The sequence below is a fragment of the Meleagris gallopavo genome, chromosome 5 (genome assembly GCF_000146605.3).
Source record: "Meleagris gallopavo isolate NT-WF06-2002-E0010 breed Aviagen turkey brand Nicholas breeding stock chromosome 5, Turkey_5.1, whole genome shotgun sequence".
NCBI lineage: Eukaryota > Metazoa > Chordata > Aves > Galliformes > Phasianidae > Meleagris > Meleagris gallopavo.
Window position 1 is genome coordinate 3033856 of NC_015015.2, and position 13087 is coordinate 3046942.

General features: G+C 35.8%; 1 protein-coding gene across 2 annotated transcripts in view; it reads right to left on the minus strand.

The window, feature by feature from the left end:
- Window positions 1-13087, minus strand: part of LUZP2 (leucine zipper protein 2) — a 117043-nt gene that overhangs the window by 6867 nt on the left and 97089 nt on the right. For both annotated transcript variants that reach the window (XM_010710705.3, XM_010710706.3), the window contains exon 10: window positions 1048-1134. In XM_010710705.3, the coding sequence (XP_010709007.1) occupies window positions 1048-1134 (87 nt within the window). The remainder of the gene's footprint in view (window positions 1-1047; window positions 1135-13087) is intronic.

Here is a 13087-nt window from a genome sequence, read left to right on the forward strand (position 1 = left end):
AAAAATTTTACCATGATTTCTATCATTGAAATTCTGCTAAAATAATGATTTCTTTTTTCTCTCTTTGTACCTCCTTGAAAAAGCAATGGGAGAACACGGAATTAAAGTTCTGCAATTGAAATCAGAAGACAGAAATGAAGGCAAATTCTGCGGTTGCTTAGAAACATGGATAAGTTTTGGTCCGATACTCAGTGTCCTTTGCTACTGAATGATTAATGAGCATGCAGTGTTTGTTTACTGCAGGAAATTAAAGCAGTAAATAAAAGCATTATCACTTTTATTTATCAGAGAAACTGTACAGGGACACAGAACAAGAAACCTGAGATGATAAGAGAACAAAGAAACACTTTATGAACTGTTAGCTTTTAACACAACCAAGTAAATGGTTTTAAATGATATGCATAAGAAGTATTTTAAATGAAAAACAGACAAAGTACATTTTTGTGTTTAAGTATTTGTCCTTGTCTCCAGGTCCCAGCATGTTGCCTGGATGGAAGATGTGACTCAGTAAAAGCAGCAGGTAGACGTGTCATAAGAAGAAAAAAGCTTGTAGCTTGCCCAGACTGGCAGTGGTTGGGATTGTCCACTTCCAGTATCACACTGTCATCTCTTATTTCTCAAGCTAACAAGCTAACCACCTCCCTGAAAGTTTTGTTTGTACTAAAGGAAGCTCCTGTGACAGTGGTGTTAGATCATTAGTGGAATCGCTGTGTAAACAACGTTCTGCATCTTGCTCTGTTGCAGCAGCTCATTAACCATGCTGCTGCATGAACAAACCCATTCTCGAAACAGTTCACATCATATCTTTTTCCACTGCTTTTCTTCCCACAGTAGCTCTACAAATCCTACAGAGTAATAGAACCTGGGGATATACCTGCAAGGATTGGCTGTGAGGTGCGTTTTCTCTTCAGCACTTTAAAGTAGAAAATAGCTTATAAAATATATGCATCAGCTTGTTTAGGAGAAGTAAATCACATAGTTACCTAGGGTTTCAATGTTTTCATACAATCTAGATTAAAACCTGATTTCTAGGTGAGCTCAGCTTACATCTTGAGAATCGCACTCCTGGATGCTCTGATTTTCTTCCTTTCTTGAGGTCATGTGAAGACTCTCTTTCTCCACTGAGGTATTTTGCTGAAGAAAAGAAAAAAAAATAAACCTATAGATAAAACTTCATAAAAGTCAAAGTATAAAATCAGGAGAACTGCAACGATCAGGTATTACAAACTGTAAACTACCTCATACGCTGCATTTTCAGTATATTTTATAAAAAGAAATATTTTAATACATATTTTCATTATATCATTCCCTTAGAAAAGGTTTCTACTGCATAAATAATCAAGACTTTCAGTCTGAAACTGACCACACAGAAGTGACTTGGTTGTATATTGTCTTGTTTGTTACTAACCAAGATCAAAACTTCATAATGCAATGCAAGTTAAACTACATTTTCTCTAGCACCAACGTTTTGGTGGAGGGGATGAGAAGTGTAAAGAAAGTGTTCTGTGAAATAATGAATATCATTTCACAACTGGTCTTTTATCTTTACTGAGTGATTTGCCTGTTTGGATTGCAATCATGAGATTACAGTTCTACAAATTTAAATTTCTTCCTGTTGAATGACACAGGTGCATGTACATGGAATGATTCACAGTACCTGTAGAAGATACATCAATTTGATTTCTTGACTACCTGCAGCAGTAAATCTACATAGGAGGCCAGGAAAAGCAGTCAGCTTGAGCCCTTATTAACACAGTAAAATAAAGGTCTCTGCACAGATACCAGATTTCTCAGCATGTTGTACACATTTCTTCAAAACCAGGGGAAGTCTGAGATATGCAGGGGAGTCTGCCATCAAGGAAGCATTTCCCCAGTGTCTTGTTTTCAAATACTATTTCTAGGAAAATGAAGATAAAAAAAATTCTCACTCTCTTCTTCTTTAAAACTCAAAATGTCTGAGATGTCATGCTTTATCATAGAAGCATCCTCTTTTTTCTCCTCTCACAAACAAAATATAACATTTTTCAAAGTGTTTCGATTTTCATGGAATTGCCTTAACCAGTAGGATCAGATTCTGTAGCTGCCAGCACTGCTCAAGACACCAAACCAGGGAACTGCAACAGCTCTGCTTCATTTGGTCTGATTTCTACTTGATAGGCATCACATCACTCCAGCTATTACACAACCATCAGCTGCAATTTCTTTTCATATTGTTACTGAAAGCATAATACCTAATGTTCTAGACTGAAATGCCACAAAGCTTCTTGCACAGGTCACAGAAAGTCTTGTCTTTCAGACAAGGGTGAAGGGTGGAAAGACGTCTTGCCAGGTGTAGGCTGGTTCCAGGAGATTTGAGTTCACTGAAGCCAGAATGGCATAAGGTGTTCTTGTGTTTTATCTGTGTACCTTTAATCTATAACATTTTGAAATTAAAGTTGGCTTTTTACATGAAATGAGGGAAAAAAGCCAATATTAAAAATAATTTACCCTTCTGAAGGCTTATCTGTTTGCTGATGATATGGGAGGCTTTGAAGTAGGCTTTGTTATCAAAAGTACTTTCTCCTAACAAAAAAGTGAGATGCCATTCTTTGCCTGAATTAAGCCTATTTACTAGATTGATAGATAACCTCATGGAACTGCCACCAAGCACTCTGGAGCAAACTGCTTTGGAAACAGTTTCTCAACTCCTTCCCAGTTTGCCTAGAGCTTTCTGAATTCTCCTTCAAAGATTTTCAATCCAGGATTTCACATGTAAATACTTTTTCAAGGATCATTTACCCTTTTTTTTTAATTGTTTTTTAAGTAGTTTTTAAATTGCAGAATCTTCCCTACAAGCCTGACTAAAAACTTTGAATTTCAGATACTTGAAATAAATAAAATTTTTAGAATACATTTAGCACATATACTTGCTGATGGAACCCACTGGAGTATGCTTTGCTTGTGGCCAAAATTTCAAAATGCTAATAACTGAAAAAGCAATCCAAACTCATTAGTTCATTCAGTTCTCTTTCAAAGTCTGTACTGAAGAACTGACAGAGATCAGAAAGTTAGATCAACAACATCCCACCTTTCATAATCTTTTGACTTTGATACATAGTTGAATTTTTTCCTGCTGTAGTCGTAGAATGGCTTGGGTTGGATGGAACCTCAAAGATCATCTAGCTCCTACTGGAGTGCTGTGATAATGTTATCCAATCCATCTTCCCACATGGCTTTTCAGCATCACTGCACCACTCTCCAGTCATTATTTGGTGATACGTTTTCCCACAATTCCACTGACAGGTCTACTTGCCAGATGATTTGCCCACAGAAACCAGCACATTTAATTCCTTTCACTGAGACCAGCAGATTGTTCTTTTCTACACTAAGAGTTTCTAGTGATATTCAATTTCCATGTTAAAGATCTCCAGTCAAGTACTCTTATAGATCAAGTGAAGGGATTGTATAGCATTTTGAATGTAAGCAAACAAAGCAGTTTTTTGCTCAGTAGACATTCATGGTACAATCAGTACATGAATAAATAATTTGCTTGAGAATCAAGATAATTTTTCTCCGATGACAGACATCATCATGTGAGAAACACGCTCAAGATAAAAATTTCTAATCAGTTGAAGATCTCTGTGTAGAGCAGTTTATTTATTATTGCAACAATGGGTGCACACCCCCTTCTGACAAGGGAGAAATTGCACGACTAGTCAGTGAAATCCATCCTGTTATATATCCTGGGTCCGAAGCCTCTCCTGGCACTCACTGGTTGAGTGTCTCAGGCTCACAATCTTTCGACACTGTTGCTACCTTACATTTCCATACAATGTCTATTACCAATCCATTGTCTTTGGGTTGGTTCTGTACTTTTTATGGCAATAAAAATATTTTCAAAATTAGCACACCTGTTTTGTTCTGTACCAGACTCTTCCCTACCCTATATAATTACCTTACCTGTGCCTGTGCCAATTCTACCTAGGTTGAAACGCCCCAGTCTCAACTTTACTCTGTTCAGCAGCTTTCTTTGTGGAAAACAACTTATCCTACTCTATATACAGAAATACTGGAAATTTCCACTGCAAAAACACAATCTACCTCTCAGAATCATTATGATAAGCATATCAGCCTGGACTTTAAGTTGAGAAATCACTGGATTTTACCCAGAAACGACTTTTACTGGCCCAACTCAAAATCATGCACAGAAAAGCCTGCCCCATCTGGCTGTATTGGTGACATCAGGCTGGTGCATGGAGTGATGCCCCCAGGCTGGGGATTCTGACATTCAGCTGCTTCAAGACGGGCTGCTAACTAGGGCTCCTCAAAGGGACCACCAATATATCACCACCCATAAAATAATCAGCACCTGAGCTGTTCCTGCTTTGCAGCAAACTCAAGAGTTTGTCTCTTCTGGGAGACTTCTTATTCTTATGGGATACAAAATGATTTATTGTCACACCTAGGAAATCCAAACTTGCTCAAGGATTTGCAGTACTGTGAAAAAGTAGAGCAGTTCTGAATGTAGCAAGCAGATGAAGATGTCAGAGATTTTTGGGCAAGGTACATAGTGCAAGAGCCAGAAATATTTCCTTTCCAGCATCAGTTCTACTTGACTGCTCCTGGAAACCACAGACTTTGTCGGCACATCACTTGCACACACAGGCCAGCAGCCACATGATACCTCACATCCTTTGTTCAAGAAAAATGAGTTGATCCTGTCATCTTTCCCTTCCCCCCCTTTTGGCTGCATCATATGCAGTTGCAGAAGTACAGTTATTATTATTTTTTTTTACATTGTACAATAGACTTTTTACCTGCTCTCCTAGTCCTATAAATTTGAGATGCTTTAAAGGGAGCAATCTGTTAAACTTTTCAGCAACAGAAATCACAGATAAATATGTATGACTTCCTGCGGAGAGTACAAAGCAAACCATTGTATCACACTTTCTAATATCCCAACTTCACACTTATACATAATAGAATAAATACATGAGAAGTCCAATTCTAATAACAATACACTACCCTGAGTATTTCTATGATGGTCACCAAACACACACATTATATATATATTTGTATGTGCATGTTTGTGCATACGTGTATATTCAGGAGAGGTAACTAACTTTACTCTATAAGGCAGTCAGTATCATTCACCAACAGGAGGAAAAGACATAGCTCACTTCTTATTTCTATTTAATCCACAACTACAGTTACATTTATGCATGGCCATTCATCTCAAAGGACTGCAAATCCTACAGCATACCAGATGTTTAAATTTCTCCATGCTACTTCTTAAGCATACAGAATTCCCTTGATTTTTATTTTTAATTTGCGTTATATTCAAACACCTTTGAGGTGGAAAATATTTTCTTTCTGGTATTCGTTATGCCAACACTGAACATTGAGCAACAACAAGCAAAGCTTTTACTAAGAAAAACTCACTACCATTAAAACTGAGAGTTGTTGACACATCTTTAACATGGATACTGAAAAAATACATTTTTCTTTCTTCCCATTTCACATGTATTTGTGTTGCTTGTAATGGAATTTCTCTAAGACCAGTGCTCATGATAAGCTCACGTGGCTGAACATGCATTGGAAGAAGAGGATATATTCTTTCAAATACCATCACATCTATAATAACAAATATCTAATTGCATGAATCATCCTTTTCAAAACTTTACTATGAGTGTGTAATTTTCCCTCATGCTTGCACCTGCCTATCTCAATGTTATATTATGTTGGTCATAATATGGGCATTACAAGTTTTACATTTTTCTTAATGAGACTCTGCTAGTGGATTCTTCTTCTCATGGAAAGTAACTACTCTAGAAGATGGAAAAAAAGAAGACTTCATTTATTGTTAAGAGCCAGGGAGGATGTTGTGGAGATTGCAAGCATCGTTTGTAGTATTTCCTACTACATCATAATTAATTTTCCCAATCAAAGTGAGTCTCCTCAAGAGAAGAAATGCATAATTACTAGCTACCTCAAAGTAGTGTAATTAATCTCTAAACTGAGCACTGTTTCTGTGGCAGAGCCAGTACAGTGCTCCTAGAACTCTGGGTAGATGGAATATGATGGTCTGCTCTCAGAAACACAGTAAAACACCCAGGGGAGCTAGGCACCATGTGTAGCAAACTCTCAGAAGTGGTTATAATACAGACAAGAAATACCCTCAAAAGATAAAATAATGATAATTTACCTTCCTCTGCTAATATACAAAATATACTTGCATTTTCAGAATGGTGGAAATCCTTTACCTATGCACAGCAGACTAGTGTTTAAGTTTCTGCTCAAATACCTCCAATGGGAGAGCAACATCCTTCTTCAGAAATAGCTGGAGAGCTATTCTAGGGCATCTAATTAGGTGGCAGATGGCTATTTAAAGCAATTTCCAAAATACAAAGCTACAGGCTAACAGAAAGATGCCACATCTGTCCACTGTGTTATTGTGCTCTGAATTCTGCAGTTCTTTTTCTACTACAGCTCATTTTGAGAGTGTTGTATATTTCACATAATTTAACCAAATGTTTTCTAGTAGAACCTTAAACATTTTCAGTTGCCTCACTCATAACACATGCATTTTCTTATTTATATTTACACCATTTGGGGGGAAAAAGAACAGAAAAAGGCTCATGAAAATGGACGAAATCAATTTTCTCTGGATCAACAAGAAGTTAACAGTAATGATTCACTGTACCTCAGTTTGTAAGATAGTTGAAAAGATGCATTTACCTACATTTAACTGCAAACAAGGACTCATGATAAAGGATACTTAATAAACAAATTAAAAATAAACCATTTCCAGTCAGATTTAACAGCAAAAAAAGCTAAAATTACCGAATGTAAGGGAACATAGAAGTTAGAAAATACTATTCCTCAGACTGACTTTGTGAAATCCATAAAAAATAATGCACATCAAGCTGAAGACAAAACATCACCATCTCGTTGTCATACAGCAATTATACACATGCTCATAAGAAAAACATGGAAACTATTGGAAACAGCTGTTTGGCTATTCAGGAAAATTAAGCACAAAGACAACCACATACATATCGCAAAATTTTGGACTCTGGTCCAAAGCACTGACCATCCACATTAAAACTTATATCAGTAATGTTATCCTACAAAAGTCTAAGTAATGTATAATACACCACAAGTGTGAGTAGTCATTTATATATTACATATATAATCAAGATTATATAACAGAATTATTAAGATTGGAAAAGACCACTAAGATCATCTAGTCCACCTACCAGCCCATCACCACCGTATTTCTTGCTGTGTAATGCATTCACTGAGATATAACTGTGTGTCTGTGTATGTGTCTGCACTCCAGTGTGAGACAACAGAAGACTGAGACTAAATGTCATTGGTCTAATTACTAATTATTATTAATCTGATCATTTCATAATCACAGAAGGTTGGAAAAGACCAATAAGACCACGAAGTCCAACCATTATTAACCTATCACCATGTCCATTAGCTCACATCCCTCAGCACCATAATAACGTGACAGATTCAGCAGAGTCAGAGGCAGTGATGAGTTTGTTCTTCTTTGTATGCCTGCTTTCCTACATTCTATTCTAGCAATTATTATTAAACAAAATGTTATTACACTTGCTGGTATCTTTAGAGTTGAAGGTCACTGCAATTTCTCTGAAGCATTTTTATTTTTATTTTTAATGGCATTAAATTTATATTTTCAAGTGCTCTGCATTTATCAGAATAGATGTTCACTTGCACAAGGATGGCAAGAAAACAATTTCCTGTTGTTTTTACTCTTACAGTTTAACAGCTGCTACATCTTAGAATATCTCCTAACACTAATAACAGAAGCAAGAACAAATTACTTGTAGGTATTTGTGAATAATTCAGCTAAGAGGAAAACAGAAATGTTAAACAGGTTACCTACCTCTTTGCTGTGAACCACATGCTATGTTCTCAAGTTATACAAGTCTTTGCAAGTTTCCAATGTAAATGTGTATAATGTCCAATACCCAAAATAGAAGTATAGCAGACAGAATAACAGAATTTCTACTCCTCTCTGCAGAGGCTGAAAGGTCTAGAATTGTGGCCAATATTCTCTGAGTTTGTATTAGCATGTAATAACCTGAGAGCAGAACGTGGGCATCTGTTTCATTACTCACAGCCAAAGAGCAGCCTCAAGTCCAGAGCCAAGCACATGACATTTTTTGAAAGCTCTTGCTGCCTTAGAAATCTTTTATCACTCCCATTTGTTCTACATAAAACCAGTAATAACCCAGTAGAATTTAATTCTGGGTACATTCTGACATTTGCTCTACAAGATCATTCTGGCTGCCAGATTTCTCTTGCCTGCACTTTTCTGCAGTGTGATGCTCTATAAATAAAGACCAAACCAAACAAACAAAGAAAGAAAATTGTCTTGAAAAGGTAGCTTAACTTTAGAGACAAAAGAACTAACCTGTATTAGTCCAAAATATATTCATATTCGACTATAGAGGACCCTCAGCCACATTCTGTGTACCGTAGGGCAACTCTGCCACATACTTTTAGGTGCTGACAACTAGTGCAGTTAGAAGAAAAATTCTTAATAAAAAATACATTTATAGTTCCCTTCAGATAACAGAACTGAGTTCCGCAGCTAAATATGTGAGGACATCTGCAATAAACAACTATGAAATTTGAGGACAGATGGCATTTCGACATTACTTGAAATGGCATCTCATCACAATAACACCACAAAAAGAAACTGCTATTCAGCTTTGAGGGTCACTGACCACTGTAAAATTTTCCAAATTAGTCCCAATTACAAAAACACCTGTGCCCAGTTATTTTTATGCTTATTCAATGAAAAATGCTACTTGCAGCATTGAGTGCTGATGTAATTTCTCATTTACTGCCACTGTTAGCCTGCTGTTTGTTCATTCTACAAAAAGAACATGATTGCAAAGTGAATTTAAAGGAAACTTCTCTCATAACCATACAAACCCAAGCATATCTGTCTTTGCTAAAGAATATCCAAACTTGCTATGCAAATTCATGTTTTAAGTTATTCATAAACTTAAACTATACTAGTACAAACAACAAGCTAAAAATTCTGAGTATTTAAGAATTTATAAAACGAGAGCATTGAAAAGAACATCTTATCAGTAAAAAGCAACACAAGATTCCAGCATTATCATTAGCAAGTGGTGTGGAATTCAGTCTGAGAAGTCAGTAGAACTGCTAAACCATTGGCCTAAAAATACGAGTGGATTTGTTACACAGCACACATCGAGACTTCCTTGAATTATTGTACTGTTGATGGACTTTCTAATAGACTTCTGGCATCCATGCCATTAATCATTTCCATTCCAATTATAAACTTTTACCTTTCTGTTTCTCTATGTCAAGAAAAGTAATTGGAGGCAATCTGAGGAATGATGGCTGTGTACAGTGTAAAAGATATATCTATTTTCTGTATCCCATCGTTCTGTGACATGTTGTCTATTCTATAGGCTTGCTATGAAACACTTAGATAATGTTCCAATAATTTTATAGGCTTTTATAGTAATGACTCCACTGCATTTTACTGCCTTATACTATCTAACAAAAACATTCTTCAAATCTTTTTTTCAAGTACATTTTTGAACTCCAATAGAGAACAGATTTTTGACATGACTTTCCACATCTTCTAGGAGCGTCTGGTGAAATTCTGTAAGAAATTCATTTGTTTCTAAGTATAAACAACAGTTAAAAAAATATTTTTTCCATAGTGTACCTTCAAGACAATTGTCCTGAGAACATAACTTGAGGCTATAGAATCCCCTTATAGGTGCTCTCAATACTGTCAGAACACTCTGTTTCTGAATGTTCTGTTTTCTACCTACTTCTGCTGTGATCTGCAAAGAGCAATTCAAATTCATGAACAATTTAGCAGTTGGAATACCTGAAAGATCACATAACGACACAGGGAGATACAGAACTTTAGCTGACTGACCTACACAAATCAGAGCCTTATGGTTGCTGAAAATTCATCACCCAGATAGCACTACAGATTAAACAACAGCAAACAACAACATGAAAAAAAAGCAGAAATTATTATTATTATTGAGATAAGGTATTAAAGACATATATGAAAAGAGGCAACCATTATTCTACACCTTATATAATAACATAAAAAATGGAAGAAGCAATAAACACAAATAACAAATAAAAAGATGAAATATATTCTGATAACACATCTACATGACATCAGCGACAGAAGATAGTTATTCCTTTGAGGTTATCTTCATCTCATTTTCCTATTTCTAATTGCTGCTGGTCACATTATGTATTGGAATTTATCTGAAACGATGAAAAAGCATGGATGTCATAACAATCAGCATGTTCCAAAGAGCTCTCCCACAGTGCTTTTCAGTAGGCAATGCCACTTATTTCATAGGTGATGAAACAGAAGTACAACGTGGCAAACTACAGGATCACTTAATTAGTGGAAATTAATGGAAAAGAACTTCCTTTCCTTATGTCGGTTGTGCTGAATCTTACATGACTTGCCTCACAGAGGAATAATAAGTAACCATCAATCAAAATTAAGAATATTGTGGTAGAATACAGAAATTATCTGCCAATAAATGCAAGTTTTCTTTTGTGCTCTAAGCATGTGAAGTGAGTGAATGCATTTCAGAAATTCTAAGGCTCTGCATGCATTTAAAACACTAAGATGGGAACAAATGTAACTCAGGATGGCAAGTAAACTGTAGTATACATTCCGCAAAGGAATAGGAACACTTTGTAAATATTCCATATTAAGCAATTAAAAATATTCAACTGCAAAGCACAGCTTGTACAGCGTTTGTACAAATGCTACTGTGTGCAGCACAAGAGCTCCAGACATCTATTTGTGTTATGTGCTAAGATCAGTATTCTTTATTTCTCTTGAGCCCCAGTGAAATACTAATGCACACTTTGAAAAAATAAAAGAAACAAAAAACTTCATCAATAAAGGATATGTACTTTTTAAACTATAAACAATATGCCTGGAGATTAAGCTGATTTTTCAGCTTAATCATGAAATCACTGAAACAAATCAAGCAACTTGAAATCTCACTGAATTTTTATACAAAGTTAACATATTTAGAAAGGTAGGATTTTCATCTAGATAAAACACATCTGTAGTTTTGACTGTGTACAAAATGCTCCAAAATGCTTACAAGCTCCTTTTGTATGGATTTTGTAGGATTTTGGAGTACGTGGAAAAGGGAATGTTGCAAGTTGTGCTTTCTGCAGGAAAAAAATCTTCAGGGCTTTAGCCAATTTTTAATAGGTTGGTTCAGCAAATAATGAGGAAAAGAAATCATGACTTTGAAAAACATTTATTATCATATACACCTTTCTTCTGGGGAAAACTTGTTTGTGAAGAACACTGCTCACTGAAGTTAAGCAGTGTGGATTTTGGTAGGGAAAATACTGATATGATGTATACAGCTGCAATGCAAAACATTGAATTCCTGCACTGTTAAACATACTTTAATCCAGAAGGTTTACAGAGCTGTTCATATTAGCCCTATACACCCAGGGCACAAAATACAGAGAGGCACTGGCTAAAAATAAAACAAACAAACAAACAAACAAAAAAACAGCATTAGAAACATACACAACGCACACTTACATGTCTACTTCAGTGCTTTCCATGAGTATTCTGCCAGTATTTGACGGAATAAAACTACTAAGTTTAATAACCAACTACCCTTTGATTCTTTTGATTATCATCTGCTTTACAACCACAAATTATTTAGTTTTTTACTATTAGTGTTTACTTAGTGTTAATGTGTTCAATAGCAATATATCAATCATTCCACAAGGAAAATAGAGTCGAAATTCAAGTTTTCTGATTTATTCACAATACATAATGATCCTTAAAGCTAAAATGTTGCCCTTCCAATGTTAGATTCTCAAGACAGCTTCACTACTCCACACATTTTTCTTTTCTAATTTCCTGAATCAACCATGCATTCATCACTCAGCACAGTTGTTGTTTTTTTTTTCCACAGGAAGCTGATATTAAAGCTTAGATTTTAGTGATGAATCAGATGAAATACAGTTTGCATATCTCTTTGCATTTATCATTTACTTGTTGTGAGAGGACTATCTGCAAAATATGAAAGTATATTTTCCTCAGGTTAGTTGATCTTTTTGAGCAACTCTCTGTATGAGCCATTCCAGCACCATTTTCAAGTATATTTTGCTGCTTTGCTGTATTAGATTCTATGAGCAGCTAATGGAATTCTGGCCCAGAGGCGAGGCACATCTGACATTCATCCATTAAAATAGTTTTACAGTATGAATATATGCGACTAAATAAAGTTTTTCTCTTATTCAACTTTTTCCCTAAATAACCTATGATCAACAACCTGCTACAAGTTGGCTGTTGACAATGGGACACAGTTTAGAATCATAGAACCACAAGGGTGGAAAGACACTAGGATCATCTAGTCCAACCATGGGTTGCCATGTTTGTTACCACTATACACAGCTAGAAGCAACCTAGAAGGCTACTACTTCTTGCTTCTTCAGCAGTTCCTGTTGTATTTACTATAGGCTATCAGCTGAAGGTTAAATGCTCTGAATGCTCAGGACAGCTAAATTAAAGAGAGCTGGGATTATTTTTTTATACTTCATTACTATAATGGGAACATAACTTGTGAGGGGAAAAATAAAAATCATAACCCCCTTGCTGCTCTCTATGATTACACCAATGTACTAAGAATCACACCTTTCACTCCCATTCTAGTCAGTATTTAGTCAGTATTCGAGGGGTACTAAAACTAAAAAATGTTTTCCTTCTAGAATGCCACCACATATTTCCAAGCTGACAGTTACACAGTCATGTTAGTAGGATGCCTAAATAAACAGCACTGCAGAACTTCTAAATAACTTCAGTCAAGATAAGTGACATCAGTTGTAGTTTATAGCACTTCTGTTTGGGAGGGTAAGTATATTTCTGACAGATTATAAATACCTTATATATACATTTATATTCCCATAAAGGATTTTTAAAATCACTCTACCAAATACAGATGATCAACCTAGCACTCCTAGGAACATTTACTTTAAGCGATTTGTGAAATACTGAGCAGGC